The 19516-nt window shown below is 39.3% G+C and overlaps 1 protein-coding gene across 1 annotated transcript in view; it reads left to right on the top strand.

Moving 5' to 3' along the window:
• Window positions 1-927: 927 nt before the first annotated feature.
• The window catches only part of ALS2 (alsin Rho guanine nucleotide exchange factor ALS2), a 32562-nt gene continuing 13973 nt past the window's right edge, over window positions 928-19516 (top strand). Inside the window, exons 1-15 of the mRNA XM_088523752.1 lie at window positions 928-997; window positions 3446-3600; window positions 4967-5880; window positions 6898-7258; window positions 8188-8356; window positions 8802-8898; window positions 9276-9353; window positions 10304-10480; window positions 11832-12003; window positions 12381-12561; window positions 14812-14877; window positions 17420-17582; window positions 18349-18480; window positions 18714-18842; window positions 19191-19261. Coding sequence (XP_088379878.1) covers window positions 978-997; window positions 3446-3600; window positions 4967-5880; window positions 6898-7258; window positions 8188-8356; window positions 8802-8898; window positions 9276-9353; window positions 10304-10480; window positions 11832-12003; window positions 12381-12561; window positions 14812-14877; window positions 17420-17582; window positions 18349-18480; window positions 18714-18842; window positions 19191-19261 — 2885 coding nt within the window. The 5' untranslated portion in view covers window positions 928-977. The remainder of the gene's footprint in view (window positions 998-3445; window positions 3601-4966; window positions 5881-6897; window positions 7259-8187; window positions 8357-8801; window positions 8899-9275; window positions 9354-10303; window positions 10481-11831; window positions 12004-12380; window positions 12562-14811; window positions 14878-17419; window positions 17583-18348; window positions 18481-18713; window positions 18843-19190; window positions 19262-19516) is intronic.

The raw sequence follows: 19516 nt of genomic DNA, 5'->3' as shown, positions 1-19516 counted from the left end.
GAGAAGTCCTGGTCTCTCTATTTTCAGTGTCCTGTGTTTGGAAAACTGGATACTTCTGTGGAAGTATGTGCTGTTTGTCCTGTTGTGGTTTCTCAAACAGGATTTTTTTTTTTTTAATTATAGTTAACAATATGGTAGCAACTAGAGAAAGTGGTGTGAAGGGTGTGGGTAGGAAGGATGAAGTTACTTTGGATCGAAAGCCTTTTGATTTTTGAATTTTATAAGTAGAGCAGTCGTTTTGTCTTGTTTTTTGTGGTCTTGTCAGATCTTCAGAGACACTCTGCTTTCAGACGGCATGAATAAATGTTTTCAACTCTTGATTGAATTTGTGTTTCTGCTCCAGCTTTAATAGAACCATAGGTTTTGATGATATGTGCTTTGGCTCAGGAATACAGTTATGAATTCAACTCATAGCGCTCATAGAAATCCATATGACTTGTAAAAGTTTCTTGAACATAGAATTCTGTCATATTGTTAAACTGGAATGGATCAGATGCATCGCTTTGAGGTTTATTGAGTGATGTACTGTGAATTATAAAAATTGTTACCCATTGTACAGAAAATAATCATTGAATGGTCACCACGGCATCCAAATGCTGCATTTTATTAGTTGGTGATAGTGTCTCTGGTTGGGAAGTTCATTCTGTGCCTAAACTAATTAATTTTTGTTTTTGAGCTAGGTTCTGTTTAGCCTTTCTTACAATAGATCTGTTGTAAGACGAGTAGGTAGGACAGTTCTGGCTGTTTAGTTTTTGTCTGCCAACTCAGTGTGTGCAATCTGAATACATTTTTATGTTGTGCAACTATTTAATACATGGAATATAAAGCTTTGCTTTTTGTTTCTTGCGGAGTTGATAGTATTTGCAATGTTACAGCCAGTTTATTTTCCATGTGTTACGGTTTATGAAATAATATTGTTCCATTGTTCCTTTCGAAAGGGGAATGATTTGGTGGTGATGGAGTGCTGCCACTGACAGATGGACTCACAGGAAAGAAGGTGAGAATGAGTAGCGAGGCGAAGCCCAGAGGCTTGTGGAAATGTGCCAACTAATAATCATCCTTTAAAAGTGAGCGATGTCCACATACACTTGTTATATAAGTTGAGCTGAAGATGAGGTGGGCTGACCTAACTTCAGCTTTAATTGTGTCTGGAACCCTCAACTTATTATAACATAACTTTTTTTCCCCAACTCATTGTTGAGGGTTACCTGTGCATAGCTATTGGAATTTGAAAGTAACATTATCTGATGAAGAATAGATCAGATCTCTTATTTGCATGTGTGAATTCTGATTCTAGCTTGATAGCCCTGCAACTAGACTGTTATTGTATCCTTTTTTCTTACCCTAAGAAACCTAACAGAGGGGTCAGGTGTCTTGGGATGGAAGGGTAGTGTCTTCTGTTGAATCCAGATGTATGTCCGAATTTATCTTGCATTGCTCTCTGAAGAGTTACTAAATGGATAATTACCCAAACATTAGGCCATGGATTAAATTTAATACACACAAATTTAATACACTGTTTATAATTGTGCTCTGTTCTTTGGTGTGCTTTGCTCTTCTGAGTAAAATCCACATTTTGATCTTGGGCATGCTGTGATTTTTGGATTTCCTAGCTTTTCCCACCTTGTGTATTTCTAGCTTATTACTTTTCATTTACTTCTAAGCAGAAATGTATAGTGTTAAAATGCACGGTTCACTTTGCATTAAATTCAAGGGATTTGGGTTGGGTTAAATTGTTTACCCCAATTTCAGAAGATTCCTTGACTAATCTTTTTGTTGGTCATCTTATGTGGAAAAAGAAACACGAACAGTTGGGGTTGCAAGGGATCTGGAGATGATCTGGTCCAAACTCCTGCCCAAGCAGGGTCATCTGGAGTAGGCTGCCTAGGACCTTTTCCCAGTGGAAAACCCAATGGGTTTTGAATATCTCTGAGGCTGGAGCCTGCCCACCTTCTGTGGGCAACTTCTTCCAGTGGGGCTGGGAACAGAAACTGAGACGTGGAACTATCTGTACTATTCAGTCTCACCTACCCGTGCTATGCAACGAATTGCATAATTTAAAAGAAGTTAGAGCCAGCACGAATAGCTGCCTACTGTTTTGAGTGTGCTGCTTGTGTGCCAGAAGTTGGCAGCAATGCAGCCTATCAAACAGAACATTTTTGGAATTCTTTCAGTGTTGGAAAACATGCATTACTTAATGCTTTTGCTTCTACATGTACACTGCTATTCCATCAAAGCTTTTCTCACTGCCTTAGTGCCTGTTTTACTTCACAAGTTCATGTGAAGCTGGCAAGAGCTGCTTTGTAGAGGGAATAAAGTGCTGAAGACTGTTGTCGAATGAGTAAATAAATCTCCTTTTTTTTTTTTCTGTAGGGTGGACAGCAATCTACTATATATGAATCTGTAAATGAATTTGGCTCTTAATTGAACTTAAGATGCTGTCTGCATTAAAGTTTTAAAATGTAATTTTTAGTTATACGATTACATCAATAGCTAAAACTATATGCTCATTGTAAAATGTTTTGAGGATTTTTTTTTTGTGCTGGATGGAAGAAGTTACTGACTAAGTTTCAAACCAGAGTTTGCCCAAGTGTTAAAGCAGCTTTGGAAAGTTGCTCTCATTCCTGCAAGCTTTGTTTTGTTTTGGGGTGGTTTTTATTTGAATGGCTGTTTTGAATGACTTGCTTATTTGAATCTGAGGAACTTGTTAAGAAATTAAAAAGCAAAAATAAACCCCTTTTCTTCTGAAGATAGAAATGAAAGTAGGTAAAGCATGAGATTTTTGCAGATGTGATGTTTTGAAAACACTGAATATAAACAATCAGTTCACTGCACAGTCTGCAGGCAGCTTTTCCTTTTAAAAGCAAATGTTTCACGAGAACTTTTTGTACTGTTTCAGCACACCTGGCATTGTATGTAGCTGCTAAGCATATTTGTAATGTCATTTTTCTGTATTTTAATTTCAAGAATACAAAACAAAATCAAAAAGTTGCAATTTTTGCCACTTTCCTGACGCATTAGGAATTAACGTAAATCTCACTGTTTGTATTCTATAGGAATAACATAACTATGTCCTTGAATATACATGCAATGGCGTAAGTGTATTTTCATTTGATTTCACAGTGAGCAAAAGTACTATATTTAATATAAGGGCTCTTGTTAGTTGTGAGTAAGTAGTCTTTACAGGTTACTAACATCAGGTCAGCTGCTTTTCAAAGAGGGAACTATAAATGAAAAACCTAATGATTTTATTTTGAAGTTTTTTTTTTTTCCTTTAAATAACGTTTTAATTGAGATCACTAAATTTGAAATGGCGTAAATGAAATTCCTGAAATTGAAGCTGATGCCTGAGCTTCTAAGTCTTTCAAACACATGTGACAAGCAAGCTGCACATGACTGAACCCTAGAAAACTGCGAGCTGATTCTGTTTTCTCCATTCTTGTAGTTCAGAAGAGGCAGAAGGAGCCAAAGAGAGAGGCCTGGTCTATGTGTGGAAAGCTGGTTCCTGCTCCATAACTCCAGAGAGACTTCCAGGCCTCAATGGGAAGACGGTGTTGCAGGCAGCCCTTGGAGTAAATCATGGTTTACTTCTAACAGAAGGTAGTAAGCATTTTAATCTTAGACTTAAAGCAATAGCAAGCTTTGATTATTGTCAGTTTTGTTTTCTTTTAGCGTTTTTATCTGATCCTTTTTCTGAGTCCCATAAACAACTTCTAAACTGTTAAACTTGTAACATTGCCAATATTTACTTCTTAATATCCCTTCAAACTGTTCAATTTTTTTTCCTTCTCTCTTAATGGCTCTGGGTTTCAGTTTTAAAGATGGTGAAATGACCTGAAGCACCCTGTTATCTCAAAATAAAAGTTACTGTGACTTCTTTTGTTCCAAAAAGACATCGTAGCAACAAGTTTTCACAATGTGTAGGATCCTTTGGTTTCTGGAAGAATACATAGCTAGCGGATATAGCAGCAATGCATTTGCAGATGCAGGTTTTAAAAAGGAAAAAAAAAAAGCTACAGGTTATCTGAATGCCTGTTCTAGCCATCTCTAGTATATCTAAGCTGTTATGGAGATCCAGTGTTTTTTTGAGAACCTGGTTTTGAGTAATTAAAAAGACCTTTGCCCATATATTCTTACACCATGAAGAATATTATCTGCAACTATAGTTTATGATTCTTTTATCACTGTCAAAACAACTGTTGTCAAAATTCATCCTTAAAGTAGATTTTGCTTTTTTGCTTTTATTTAGTATCATGTGACCTAACTTGCATTGGTGTTGCTGCAATCACTTTAGATAAAAACAAATAGATTTGGAAGAGGGGCCTTGTGATTAAAAAAATTAAATAATGGGGTATACTTACCCCATTTTCACATGTTAGGGCAATGTTCTCTTGTGGTACTTGAGGATGGTAGGATCAGTACAACTAGGGATGCTAGATATCTGTATGGAAGGGTGAGTTCTGTACTTCAGTGTGGTCTTCCAGCATGGTTGCATGCATGAACTACAGAGCAGGGAAAACTTTAAAGGCTGAAGTATAAAACTGTGTTCTCTATTAAGAAATAGAATATGTTATTTACTCTTAAGAAAATTCTTATGTAGTTTGTCAAGAGTATTGTTTGCTCTGAATAATGTGTACCAGCAAGATGAATTGTATTTATTCATCTGGATGTTCATTGTAGATCAACATTCCTTGGTCCTTTTTAAAATATATTCATTCAGCCTATTCTGTTAACTTTGGTATAGTAGAATTTTTAGCAAAAAAGTATTACTTCAGCAGTGTTCGTGTATGTGCGGGGTAATGTTAATACCAGGTATATAGAACTTAGAGCAGCCAAGGCAAAGACCAACCAGCAGCCTTCATGCATCAGTACCACAGAATAAGCCAAAAATCGATGTTCATTCATTTGACTCTCTTTAAATTGTAGTTCTGGCTTAATTTCATTAAAACTGTACTGTCTTTTTCAGGTGGAGAGGTCTACAGTTTTGGCAAACTTCCCTGGAGAACAGGATCTGAGGAGTCATGCACCAATAGCCCCATCTTAGAAAATACTTTGCTTGGGCAGCATGTTATTACAGTGGCAGCTGGCAGCTTCCATAACGGAGCCGTGACAGACGGTGGCGTGGTCTACATGTGGGGAAACAATTCTGCTGGCCAATGTGCTGTTGCTAATCAAGCTTACGTGCCAGAACCACAGCCCATCAGTATTTCTGATTCCGAAACGAGCCCTCTGCTATCGGTCAGGATTTTGCAGCTGGCATGTGGAGAGGAGCACACGCTGGCACTATCGCTAAGCCGGGAGATATGGGCCTGGGGGAGTGGCTGCCAGCTGGGCCTCATAACAACAACTTTCCCAGTGATCAAGCCCCAGAAGGTGGAGCACCTGGCAGGGCGTGTTGTGCTCCAGGTTGCCTGTGGAGCTTTCCACAGCCTGGCTCTCGTACAGTGTCTCCCTGTGCAGGAGATGAAGCCTATCCCGGAGAGGTGCAATCACTGCAGCCAGCTCCTCATTACCATGACGGACAAGGAAGATCACGTAATCATATCAGATAGTCACTGTTGCCCACTGGGTGTAGCACTAGCTGGTACCCAAACAGATAATCTTCTTTCCTGTCCGTCGTTGGAGACCCTAGAAGGAAAAAGTGTGACAGGTAGCCAAAGTGAAGACAGTCAGAAGTGCGTTGTGGCAGAACATACCCTTGTTGCTTTGGAAGCTGATGGAGCAAGCTTGCTTTCCAGCAATGATGGACAGGAAGACAGCGGAATCTCTAGTCCTGGGAATATTCTGTTCCCTGACAAAAAAGAAGTGAAGGAGTATAGTTTATCAGACAGCTCACTGAATGAGAGCCTGGAGAAAAGCATTGCTACAGAGCCTGAGCTGGTTGGTACCTAGTAACCGGTTTCTAATGTGCCACAGCTTGTGTTAAGCTGTATTCATGATGTTTTGTGTTATACTGATCACAGATGAACTATTTTCTTAGTGTTTTAAGTAGGACTTTTCTGTAGTTTCCCCCCGCCCCCGCCGTGGTGGTTCTCAGCTTATGTATGGAAGAGTTTGTTGGCTGTTCTCAGCTCCAAGCCACCTTTAATGTGAGCAGCCTTGGCAGCGCTCCAGCCTTGCCTCCGCATGGGGGCCATGGACGTGTGGAGTCTTTTGCGGAGGGGAAAAAAAAAATTCAAAGATGATTTTCTTTCTTGCAGGATAAAATCCAGAATATTAAGGGATGTTAGATGGGAAACTGGGGCTTTGCTGACTTTTTGATATTTGCTAAATAGGTTAAATGTGTGTTCTTTATTACTTGATGTGTAAATAGGTTGCTACAGTAGTAGATAATATTCTGGTAGTAATGGCTGCTTTTAATATTTACTTCTGGCAAACAAGTAACTGCTGATTGTTATTAACAACTGTGCTTTATATGGATACAATGGTAGCGTAAGTGGGTATATAGCATAGAGTAGACCTTGCTAAATGAATCAATGGATCACAATATATTAACCTATCTTTTTGTAAATATAATGTCTTCTGAGCAGCTGGAGAAGCTGCTAATAAGCCTAGAATTAAATCTTAAATTTGTTTTGCAAAGACTATTTTTTTTTTAGTATTTAAAAAAGGCAAAGAAAGCCTCTTCCCCACTCTCCCCCCAAAAAACAAGCAAACAAAACAAGTCTGTGACCTCTTATGGATGAGCTACAAGGAACAAACAAAGCCTGGTCCGTGTAAAAGTGGCTCATGTTACAAAACATGATTGATTCTAAGAAATAGATCTAGATGTAGGTATGAGAAGCTTCAGCAGTGTCTCATTCAGTATAGCACATAGTTTGAATAGTAAGTGTGTATCTTCATCCCCCTATTGCATGGTGTCTGATAGGATGTATTTCAATCTTTCTTTGGTTTTAGGCTTCTCAAGAACAACAACTTGGTGCTTGTGTCCCAGGCCCTCCAAGCACCAGCACATCTGCTTTGAACAGCTTGGTGGCCTCTTGTGCATCAGCAGTGGGGGTGAGAGTAGCTGCTACGTACGAAGCTGGAGCACTGTCTCTGAAGAAAGTCATGAACTTCTATGGCACATCTTCAAGTGAAGCTGGGTCTCAGTCTGGCAGCAGTTCCACGGGGCCTGACAGCCTCAAAGACAGTCGAGAAGAGCAGGTCAGGCTGGAATCCATGCAAGGAAAGAAGAGTTCCAGCTTAGTAGATATTAGAGAGGAAGAATCTGAAGGAGTGAGTCGAAGACTTTCCCTACCTGGCTTGTTGTCACAAGGTAAGAGAGTGTTTTGGGAAAGCCAAGAGACTGGAAAAGTTACAATGCTCTAAAAGGTTGTAACTGAAGACACAGTACACTTGGAGGTGAATTTAATCCTCTTAAAGGTGTTTATTAATTATAAATTGTATTTAAAAAGCTGAAGGTGGGGGAGGAAGGCTGGCAAATACTTCATCTTCATAAAACCAAAAGCATAGTGGGCTTAGGAATGAATGTTTTTATTGCATAAAATGGGCTCACCATGGTAAATTGGTTATCTTTTACAAAAAGGACTGAGACTGCCTTTCATATAGGTTGCGTAGCAGTTAAGATCTGTGTGGCCCTTGAACCCTACTGCATGGCTCTGGTTTTGAGACAGGGGGTCTAGAAATATTCCAGTTCCAACTGCTGAACTTCAAAGCGAGTGGGCTTCTCCCTTGCAAGTTTTAATGTTGTTAGTCACTCTGAGTGCAGAGTTGTGTGGCTTCATTCTATACTGGTTCTAGATCTGAGCAGAGTTTTTAGGAGTTGTTGGAATACTTTTGGTCACAGCAAGGATATACTTTCTTTCAAAATATGCTTACTTTTACATATAATTTGTTTTTGTTCATTTACTTTACTGTAACCACATAATTTTTATATATCCATTTTTCTCTAAAATGATAACTAAAATTTGCTTGGGACTTCTCTACTTTTAGCATATATTGCTCCTGTGTTTGTGAGTATTCTAACTTCTTATACTTTAGTGTTTGCTCCTGAATCTTAGACTCCCCTAAAGACTCCTTGAACAATTGTTTTGAATGTTACTCTTCCTGTGTAAGACACAGTCTGTGTAATAATCTATTTATCTGGAGTGATGAGCTGAGTTTGGGGTATTTTAATTGGTTTGTTTTTAGCTTTTGTTTTTCAAGCCTTAAATGTTGTTTTGGTTTCTCTTCGCTTGTTTTCAGTTTCTCCTAGGCTCTTGCGGAAGGTGGGACGGGCAAAAATGAGGACTGTAGCTCTGACCCCAACCTACAGTGGGGAAGCTGATGCACTGTTACCATCTCTAAGAACGGAGGTATGGAGCTGGGGAAAGGGAAAAGAAGGACAACTAGGACATGGTGATGTTCTGCCAAGGTGAGACCTCTTTGAGAAAAGCTGCTTTGCTCAGCAGGCTACTAGGAAAACTCGAACACTAAACTTCCCCTGAATTGGCCAACTGCCTTACTTTGGGCTCTTATTCTTTTAAATTGTCTGCTGGCCACAGGTCCTTCTAGTAACATGTTTTATGCTATATTCTTCCTAAACCTAGGTCAGTCAGAACTTCTCCTTGGCAGGAGTTTTGATGAGATTTTTTTGATTGAATTGCTCAACAGTTTTGACTAAATGGGGTGAGGTTCATCATCAATTTTCATCCTTCAGGAACTTTTAGCTAAGCTGGTTTATTGCCAAAAGATTCCGTGTACTATTCTGTTTTCTCTCAGGTGCTTGGGGAAAAAAAACTCAGATTTTATTTTCATGTTAGCAATTCCTCTGATAGTTTTTTTGGTTTTCTTCCTTCATGGGTTCTGGGGATTGACAGGCTTCAGCCACTATGTGTGAAAAGTCTAGATGGCAAAGAAGTGATCCAACTGTCTGCTGGTGGCCATCATTCCTTAGCACTCACTGCCAAATCCCAGGTACAAGTGATCGTATAACTTACTGCTTATCTTTGACATGGTTGTCATGTTTGCTATTTTCTAGGTTTGTTTTTTAGTTTTGCTTCTAAGCATTCATTCCTGTTTGTGGGAGGGGAGTTGGAAGCACTGTCCTTAGTGGAGATTTAGTTATATTTTTGCTTCATTTTGTGCATGTGTCATCAATATTATATTTAAAGATCGGTGACTTAATGTGACGTGCTCCAAATCTGAATGTTAGAAGGCATAACCTAAGAAAATAGAACAGCAGAGTTTAGGATACATACCCTTGATACCCTTGACTCATGTCTGTTTGCACAGTTGATGTGTTGCACTGTGATGTACTGTTAAACTCTGATGCTTGGCTGTGTTCTGCACAGGTGTATTCATGGGGCAGTAATACCTCTGGCCAGCTTGGGCACTTCAGCTCCCCAACAACAGTCCCTCGTCTTGCAAAGGTACTTCCTGTTTGCTGTATTTTTCTTCTTTCAATTTAGAGCCTCTTCCAATAAGCATGAGCATAATTTCTAAAAACTGACCTTGTCTATAGATCTGTGTGCTATAAAGTAACACAATTAATTCCTTTGATTTATAGCATGACACTAAATCTTTACATGAATCAGTGAAAATACCCACAATAATTCATTTCCATAAACTTCAACTGTGCAAGTATGTTTGTTTGTTTGTTTTTTCTTTTGGGGAGGAGGAGAGTATCTTATAATCAGATTTCATTTCTGCCTTATCATTGGCTTCTCCGATACTAAAGTTGCAATGCTAAGACTTTTTAATAGCAAGGAATAGTGTTTATGTTCTAAACAATTGCCCCTAGATGTCTAGTTTTACTAGATCATAGCCATACTTGCTATTCACATCTGTATTTCTATAGCTGTTGGTTGCATCTTGCATGAAAGTCAGTGCTGTAGTGGTCTTTTTGCCTGTTTTAGCCTTTTTATCACATTGAGTAAATAGTCCAGTTTTGGGGTTAGACTTGACTTGACTGTTTTTAGTTTCTTGCCTGTCTTTTTGGAAAACTAGTTATAGAATTGTCCTGTTTAGGTCTTATGCAAATTAATGTACAGCTGTCTCCCAAATTCATAGAATTTCCAGTTAAATAGAGAGGGGAGGTCAGTGTCCAAACTTTCATGAAGTTACTTGGACTTGAAGTCCATTTTAGAATAAAACTGGCTTAGAATGTCACTTTCGGCAAAACACAGGAAAAAATATTTGTTAATGAGACATTGGCATTGAAAAATGCCGAGTTATTGTGATACTTTTGCATGTTGTCAGTCTGTTCCTTGTTTGTGTGACCAGAAGTGCTGGGAACTTCCAGCCTCGACCTCAAGTGGTGATTTTTTTTTTTTTTTTTTTTTTTCTTCCCCCATGTCTTTTCTTTCCCCATGAATTTTAGGTGCTTGGTGATGGTGTTTGGAGTATGGCAGCAGGACCACATTATTCTCTCTTCTTAGCAGACGAGAAAGATTTCCAGCCTGGATTATATTATGGTGGCCAGGAGACAACCACACAAGATTATTTATTTGAAAATAACTGTACAAAGGCTCCAGTTCTGCTTCTGTCCTGTAGTAAGGTGGGTGGTATTTGCTTTGTTAGTACAGTCCTATGGCTAGCTTTTCTAAAATGGCACAGTGAAGGTCCTTCAGCTAGCTTTAAGGGCATGGAGGCAAGGAACTTGTTCCTTCTAGTCAGCATTGCTTGTGGATGGTCCCTCTGAGCTGTGAATCATCTCCTTTTCCTGGATGTAAAGGAAGAAGAATGGAGCAAAGACACCAAAAGGGCATTTGTGTATTTTTGGGGGAGCGGAAGTGCCCCTATTCATTTTTTATTACCAAGCTCCATCTCTCTAACTCTTAAACTGGGTATGAAGTGGGGAGGCCTATATGCTCTGACTCCATGTGTCCTGTTGCAAGCTCTTTAGTCTCAGACCAACATGAGTTCGAAGCATTAGGCAGGAGACAGGGAGAATAGAAACTATCTCCTTGCCTCCCCGCTGTTCTGGGTCTCATTGCTCATAGGTGTGGCAGATTACGACTGAAGAGTAGTTTTGAGAATCACGCAAACACCCTTGTATTTTTTCCTGTGAGACTGTTGCTAGCCATTCGCTTGTCTTCTCTTACAGGGTGGCTCCTCAGTCATAGGATTGTCTAGCAGAATATTTAATTGGTTTTTGCATGTCACAATTGGGCTCTGGTTTACTTTCTGGGCACCTCTGGCCCAGTGTTTCTGAGGAATCTTCCATTCAACAACAAACACTAAGTTACTTTACAGTATTGTATGTGAAATAGAATTTAGGAGGAGTCAGAGTGTATCGGTGACACTTGTGGAAACTGCAGAGAGAAATTTTCCTTCCTACAACTGTGAGCTCTAAAAGCAAGTAGAACAAATCCATTTTTTGAAGCTATTGGAACTATTATGTGGAACTAGTAGTTATTTAGAACTATTTTGGAATATTGCCTTTGTGAATTCAGAGAGTAATTGTAAAAATCAAACCCTTGTAGCCATTGCTTTCTAGTTGTAGGAAGAAATAGCTCATTGATATTAGTATCAATATTGCTGATATGCATAAAGAAATAAGTCACAGATCTAAGTGATTGAGTTCATGGTCATTATCTCTTACGCAAGTAACTGTGTGTGAGCTGTCTCAAAAGGTCCATTTGTTGCTTCCTAGGCTGTGCCAGTGCTAGGAAAATGAACAGCATTGACTATGAACGTTTCTTCTACTTAGCAGTCTTTTATTAAGCCAGTTTAAATGGATTGTTGTGGATAGATAACATTTATTCAGCCCTGATAAAAAAAAAAAATACAGAATAAAAGATCTATATCATTCTAATTTTAAATTGGAAGCTAGGAAGAAAAATATTAATGCTACTCTTTTTCTTTCTTTTTTTTTTTTTTTTTTCTCTCCTTTTTTGCCTTTTCAGATAGGGTACATAAGCAATGTGATAGCTGGCGGGGAAAGCTGTTTGGTCTTGGTAGACAAAAACATAATGGGGTATATTGCCAGTTTGCATGAGTTGGCCTCTACTGAGAGGAGATTCTATTGTAAACTGAGTGAGATCAAATCTCAGGTTCTTAGACCTCTTCTAGGTTTAGGTAAGAACTTTTTTCTAACTTTTTCTTTGTTATAATTTCCCTTAAATTCTGTAACTTCTTTATGGAAAATTTAAAAATGATGTTATGTATTAAAGCTAAGATCTTATTCCTGTTTCCTGTTTGGAACTATTAGTGAAATACAGATGCTTTCCGACATCTGCTTTATGTTACTGGTACTTACACTTTCCTAACTATTTCATATCTTAATAGTTTGAGCCGTATTTAGTCTAAAATCATTGAATTCCTGATTCTGAATAATGTTGCCAGGAAGTGAAATTGCTGATAAAACACTGCAGTAGTAATGTGGGATAATTCTCCTTGTTAATGGGTGCTATTCTCTTGTAGTATATGCTAAATTGGTTTCTGTTGTGTTGCAGATAACTTGGGCAGTGCAAATACAATCCAGTTGTTGCAGGAAATGGCAAGCAGATTCAGCAAGCTCTGCTATCTCATTGGTCAACATGGAGCTTCCCTAAGTAGTTTTCTTCGTGGAGTGAAAGAAGCCAGGAGCCTGGCCATCCTGAAGCATTCCAGTCTCTTCTTGGACAGTTACACTGAGCAAGTATCTAGTTCTCTCTCATCCAGAGTCTCTGCAAGCATAAGGAAAACAGCATAAGAAACTACCATGCCAATTATATTTTTGCTACTCAAAATTTATGGAGGATATTGCAAAAAGAGTAGTCTGCTTTGTACTGAGCTGTGTATTTCAAGTAGCAGAGCATACCATACAGCTTTCCTACTGTAAAACTGTGGATAAACTTTTTTTGGTTGTTGCTAAAATATCTTGCAGAGTGACGTAATTGTCATTAATAATTAGGATGCTCTAATACGGTGTAATAGAGTGGCTCCCCTCTCTGTAGCTCCCCACTCCTAGGCTCCCCAGCTTCAATCTTGCCTGCTTTGCCTAGTCCCATTTGACTAGTGGCTGACATTCCCGAGGGCTGCGCTGCCGTTCAGAGGGACCTTGACAGGTTGGAGAGTTGGGCAGAGAGGAACCTTGTAAGGTTCAACAAGGACAAGTGCAGGGTCCTGCACCTGAGGAGGAATAACCCCAGGCACCAGGACAGATTAGGGATTGACCTGCTGGAAAGCAGCTCCGCAGAGAGGAATTTGGGAGTCCTGGTTGACACCAAGTTCCCCATGAGGCAGCAACGTGCCCTCGTGGCCAGGAAGGCCCATGGGCTCCTGGCTGCAGCAGGAGAAGCGTTGCCAGCAGGTTGAGGCGGGGGATCCTGCCCCTCTGCTCAGCTCTGGTGAGGCCACATCTGGAGTTCTGGGCTCCCCAGAACAAGAGGGCTGTGGAGCTTCTAGAAAGGGTCTAGCGTAGAGCCACAAAGATGATTAAGAGACTGGAGCATCTATCGTATGAGGAAAGACTGAGCGAGCTGGGCCTATTTAGCTTGGAAAAGAGAAGACTGAGAGGAGATGTGATCAATAGGTACAAATACCTGAGGGGAGAATGTAGGGAGGATGGGGCCAAACTCTTCTCGCTGGTGGCCAGTGACAGGATAAGGGGTAATGGGTACAAGTTGAAATACAGGATGTTTAATCTCCATGCAAGGAAGAACTTCTTTCCTGTGAGGGTGCCAGAGCCCTGGCACAGGCTGCCCAGAGAGGCTGCGGAGTCTCCTTCTCTGGAGATCTTCCAACCTGCCTGGATACCACGCTGTGCCCAGTGCTGTAGGTGTCCCTGCTGGAGAAGGGGGTTTGAACTAGATGACATCTAGAGGTCCCTTCCAACCTCAACCATTCTGGGATTCTGTGATGCTAAGCAAAGCTACCTTTGGGATATATTGTGGTTACAAAATACCAAAACTCGCTAACTAAAAACTGCATCCTCCATCATAGAACAACAATTCTTCTTTCCTGCTATTTGCCAAATAACGAGCATTACATCTTTCACCTGGGAGCTCGAGCTGTTCTAATGCCCAGAATTAAGTATAAATTATTACAATTACTATATTTATGTACTTAGTTGGTTTGATTGGCTTGGAATTATTTGTAATTGTAGGCAGACATTCTGTCTCGTTCTTACTGTCTCTCTGATTTCAGTTCTTTTTGTAACTTGGATTTCCAGAGTTTATTCTCATCGTTGCTCAGATTAGAAGGGTTTTCTTAATTTCTTCTTTTTTGTGCCTGTCAAAGGTTGAAATATCTGTTTTCTGCTGTCATTGTTACTGCCTGTCTTCTCCTGTCTCTGTGTTTTTAGTGCTTTACGCATTTTGCCTGTGGTATAAAAACCTGTGCATCCTTCAGTGTAGTATTTAAGCCTCTTCCAAGGCTCCATCAAGCAACAGAAGTACTAGCTGTTAACTATATTGAACTGAGACCTCGATCTCCTTGGAGAAACATGTTGTGAATTATTTCTTTATAGTTTTCTTTTATTAGGAGAAAAATAAGAGATAGAATGTTAAATAGCAGGGAAAAAAAATCCCATGCTGAAGGTCACTAGAAGCTAGCAGCATTATTCCATAGAAACAGATGACTTGCTCTGTACATGGCCATGTTCAGGGGAAACCCCAAAATTTAAAAGAGAGGATTCTGTTGCAAAGTAATCTTTCTGTGTTGTTCTAACAGCAGCGCGAATGTGGAAGAGTAATACAGGTCCTACCTTTCATATGGGAAGTGACTATTAAGTGTTCCACTAATGTTGAGTGGCTGAATGTTCATTGTTTTCTCAAGTAGCTAGACTTCTATGCTTAAAACTTACAGATCTCATTGATAAATGGTTGAAATGTCAACTGTATTTGTTTCCCAGAGATGTTTTTGGTTGGAAACTGAAGCTATCTTTTTCTTTCCTTTTTTTAGGTACTGCACTTCAGTAACAAACTTCCTGGTAATGGGAGGATTTATGCTCCTCGCAAAGCCAGCAATGTAAGAAAACCTTTACCCTGATTTCAGAAACTTGAAATAATTGTACTTTGAACTGTATGTGCATATGTTTGCATGTGTGTAGTAACAAGCATGTGGTAACTTGATCTTGGCATACCTGAGTACACTGATTTCTTTTCCATCCGAGGAAGAAAGATGCTTGCTCTCAAATGTGATAACAATTTAAGTTTAAATGCTGCTGAATGAGTTCAGTTGCTTTATCTTGAAGGTGGAGAAAGAGAATAAGTGTAAAAGGTAATTTCCATGTAATTTATATAAGTACATAATATTTCAGGATAATGATTCTTGACAGCTTAGTCTTGAGGTTAAATTTTCATTGTTCAGTGTTTGCTGATACATAATCCTTTCAAATATTGCTGTAAACAAATACAGCAATCTCTTAAGAACTGAGTAGATGAAACTAGTTATATTTAGTTTGAATTCTCTAACTTTACAGAAGAAATCTAAAATGACACTAAAATACAGCACAACACTTTTGCACAAGTATCCTGTATGCCTCTAAAGGATGCTTTACTCTTTCATATGTAAGCGTTCAGAGCATTAAATAAAAGCTCTGTCTTGAGGCCTGAGACATAATATTTGAACTGCATTGATCTCAGAGTAAAGCCTCTTCTCAGTTAAACAATATTTTAACCTAGAAGATAAAATAATGATACTGTGAATCTTTCAACATAGTGTTGTGAAAAAGTTGTGATGAAGAGTTTAACTCTTCATTTGCATTCTCTCCTAACCTCAGTAATCTCGGAGTTATTCCATTAACACTGTTCCTGGGGTGCTTTGCACGTAGCACAAGCAGTGGTGTTGGAAGTTCCTTAAAATGCCAAGGTACCTAATGCAAGAAATTCTTGCTGCCTGAAAACTGGTACCAATGGCTAAGTTTAAAATCCTGCTGCAGAGAGATACCAACAGTCTTGTTTCTAGGGTGAATAACAGCAAGTCTGAGTTCAAATTACAGCATTACAACTACGTATAAGTTTGCTTATATTTGATATTGGAAAGTTCTGGATACAGAAACTACTCGTACTGAATTCTTCAATTGTCGCTGTCATGTGTGATGGCTTCTCCTACTGCAACCAGGATCTTAGGCAAATAACACTTATTTAAATTCTGAAACTTCAGAGAGAAAACATTTAAGAAGTTTTGCTCTATTTTTTTCAATGGGAAAATAAGAATATCATTGATGATGATGATTCTTTGTTTAGAATATGTCACTTGTGTGCACACACACCCCCCTTCCTTGGGATACTGTTTCAGGCACTGGTTTGTGATATCCGCTTGTCTCTTCTGGATATTCTGTATGTGAATTCATTGCAAGGAGTAACGTTTTTTGAAATGCTAGTTTCAGTAAAAGTTTTCACTGTTGGCAGGTTTTGGGGCTATTTCATCTGAAGGAGTAGACCAAATCTGTGCTTATGATGAATCTGCTGTTATGTGACACTTTCTATAGAGAGATCTTCATGTGAGGACCTCAAAACACTTTAAAAATGCAAGCCATCTAGATTTTTATATTTAGAAATATGGTCTTTTCTGCAAAAAAGACATTCTTTATGCTTTTTGAACAAGAGTTTGTAAGTCTCATCAGCAGACCCAGACAAGGTACCTGAGTTTAGCAAGATGCCATTTCATACCTAGGCACGTAGAAGTAGGGATCCTGCCGAGCGGTTCTCCAAACTGTTGTTCTGTCCCTGGGGATGGTTTCTCTGCCTCACTTGACTCTTGTAGCTTGCAGTTTTAGTACTTCTCAGCTGAGTGTGTATTAATGCAAATGTGGGTCATATATGCCTGCACATGTGTGCACACAGATATTGAAGGAGAGGGAAAATATAGGTTTGTTTTCCTTTTGGTGAAGAATTCCTGGTTTTGTGTGCTAATACACTGTCTTCAGAATCATTTCCCTCTTCTTCTCTGAACTAGATTAGTTCTCCCTCTTGGAAATCAGACTGAGGATTGAACAGATTTCCTGCCTTTCTTTGAGGTAGGATGTAATTTTTCTAGTTAGGGGGAAAACTGCATAGTTTCCTTGAAGAGCAGGGGTGGGAAAGAGATGATTTGGATATGTTTAGGGAAGCGCACTGAAGCGAAGTTAAGATTCTTTCAGGTTGTCTCTTAGGAGTCTGTCAGCAGTGTTAGAGACTCACTCGAACTTAATCTGACAATCTCTGGGGAGTCACTCCATCTGTCTTGGCCCTTAGACTAAGTGTTAAAGCAGAAGGCAATTAGTTACTCCCAAGTGGGGAAGACTAGTCAACTTCCTTCAATTTAATGACTGAGCTTGTGAGTAGAAATTAACAAGTCCTGTGTTGCAGTTGGCAGAGAGCAGCATGGTTGTATTATAGTACTCCCTTAAAAATTGGGAATAGATTAATGATCAGCATGCATTTGCCTTTCATTTTTACTTGCTTATAATAATGTAAAAAGCGCATTCTTTGCTAGTATCACTGCTTGTGCATGTGAAATATCGCTTATGTTGAACTGCCTTTTTCTTCTTTCTTCCTTCTGCCCATGCAATGGTCCCATCATTTAGAGACTTCCTAAGTAAAAACCAGGAACTGTTGCAGAAACTGTCTGAGGTGAATGAGGAGAACACGCAGCTAGTGGAAGTTCTAAATGCTCTGTTTTTCATGCCATTTGGACGACTTCATAATTACGCTAGAACTTTGCTAAAGCTTGCTACGTGTTTTGAAGTGGTAAGCGTCTTTTGTTATCTATAACTAGACAAATACACATATAAAGCTTAGAGTGCAGAAGTAACTGTGTGAAGCAAGTGCAAGGTAATTGGAAGCAGCTTAGGCTGCAGCCAAACTACCTCAAATAGTTTTAGGGAAAGATTGTACACATTTACTTGTGTGTTTTTCATGTGGGCTTGCACATACCGTATGGCAGGCAGAAGTTTGTTAGCTTGCCATAACTTGTTTGTGCGTGTGAGCTCTTAATTGCAAATACATTAACTTGTTTCCCTGTTTTTCGTCAATTCTGTCTGGCATCATTGACAAAGTGATCCTTGTCTTTGCTGTTGTATTGAAAGTAATGAATAAACATTAGTTAGACTTTTGTCAGCGGAGTGTACATAACCACATTCTTTTGAAAGAAAAGATGATTAGCTAGGAACAATAGTGGTTTGATAATTCATCTCAATATAATCATTTAAAGCATTATTTGTGAAAGTATTAGTGTTTCTTCAGCTACAGCTTGTTAAGCTGCCCATGAGGAAGTTTGTTAACGTGCAATGTCTACATATTGCCTAATGTTCAGGGAACCTTTATAACACCCAACACCCCAATAGGATATGTTACCAAAAAAAAAAAAAAAAAATTGACAGCTGTGTCACTCTCTTAACCAGGCGAACTGTTAAATATTCAGTGCTGATTTAATAAGATTGACTGTAGCAAAACTTGAAGCTAGGTTGGTGAAACTTGAAGGGTTTCAGGACTGTTGTTACTTTGTGTCTTACAGGCGTCTCCAGAATACCAGAAGTTGCAGGACTGCAGTTCTTGTTACGAGAGCCTTGCTGTCCACCTTAGCAGGAAAAGGAAAGAAGCAGAGTACACTCTGGGCTTCTGGAGGACCTTTCCTGGGAAAATGACGGTATGATGATATCTGTCAGTCCATTGGCAACTGGAATCTCCTGCTGATAACATTCTACCACGTGTCTATACTAGTGCTACTCTTCCACTTATACTCTATTCTTTTGAGTGTTCTTGCTGTAGTCCTCCAGCTTCTGAAAGGTTTGACTTCCATTAGGAAAGATAGCACTGACCTTCAGTTAAAATCAATGCTAAGTAAGTTTCTGTGATTTTTATTTTTAAACCCACTTGTAGGATTCCTTGCGGAAGCCAGAGCGTCGTTTAATCTGTGAAAGTAGCAACCGGGGGTTGTCCCTACAACATGCTGGGAGGTTCTCCGTAAACTGGTTCATCCTCTTTAATGATGCCCTGGTGCATGCACAGGTAAGTCAGCTCTTCTGCTGGAGCAAAAGCTTTTTCTGCTTTAAACTGCATCGCGTATTGTTGTTTTCTTTTTTTCTTTCCATATAACAACAGAAGCGTTTTCTACCCTTCACTGCAGGGTTGTTTGAACACATAGAAGTGCTAATGTTTTCAAGTTTCCAAAAACACTTGAAATGACCTATTGACATGTATTTTTGTTTGCTATTGCCCTGTGGCTGCCATGTTTGTTGTTATCCACTTCTGTGATCAGGGGGTATAGAAGGAAAGGGTGGGGGAGAGTATGAATGGGATGAGTATTTGGTGAAGTTTCCCTTCTCCCTCCTTCCCTTCTTCTCTCCTTGCCTACAGTTCTCAACACACCATATCTTTCCCTTGTCCACACTGTGGGTAGAGGCTGTTTCAGAAGAATCTGGTAATGTGTAAGTATTCTTATTTGTGATGTCAAAATAATCAGGTATTTTGGAAGGGGAAGATGAGGGTTATGCGATCACCTGAACTGGGTATGGTATACTTGGGGCAGAATAAAATGCAAGCACATCTACACTTCTCTCTTCTCTGAGGGCTTTGTATTTATAGGCCTCAAAATTAAAAAAGGAAGTGAGTAATCATTTTGTATTCATGCTCTAAGCAAGTTTGCCTTTTTTGGGATAAAATTACACTAGATTAAAATGCAT

Source organism: Tinamus guttatus, unplaced genomic scaffold, assembly GCF_059628265.1.
Source record: "Tinamus guttatus ecotype Peru unplaced genomic scaffold, ASM5962826v1 Tinamus_guttatus_pri_ptg000197l, whole genome shotgun sequence".
Lineage (NCBI taxonomy): Eukaryota > Metazoa > Chordata > Aves > Tinamiformes > Tinamidae > Tinamus > Tinamus guttatus.
This window is presented reverse-complemented; position numbering and strand designations above follow the sequence as displayed.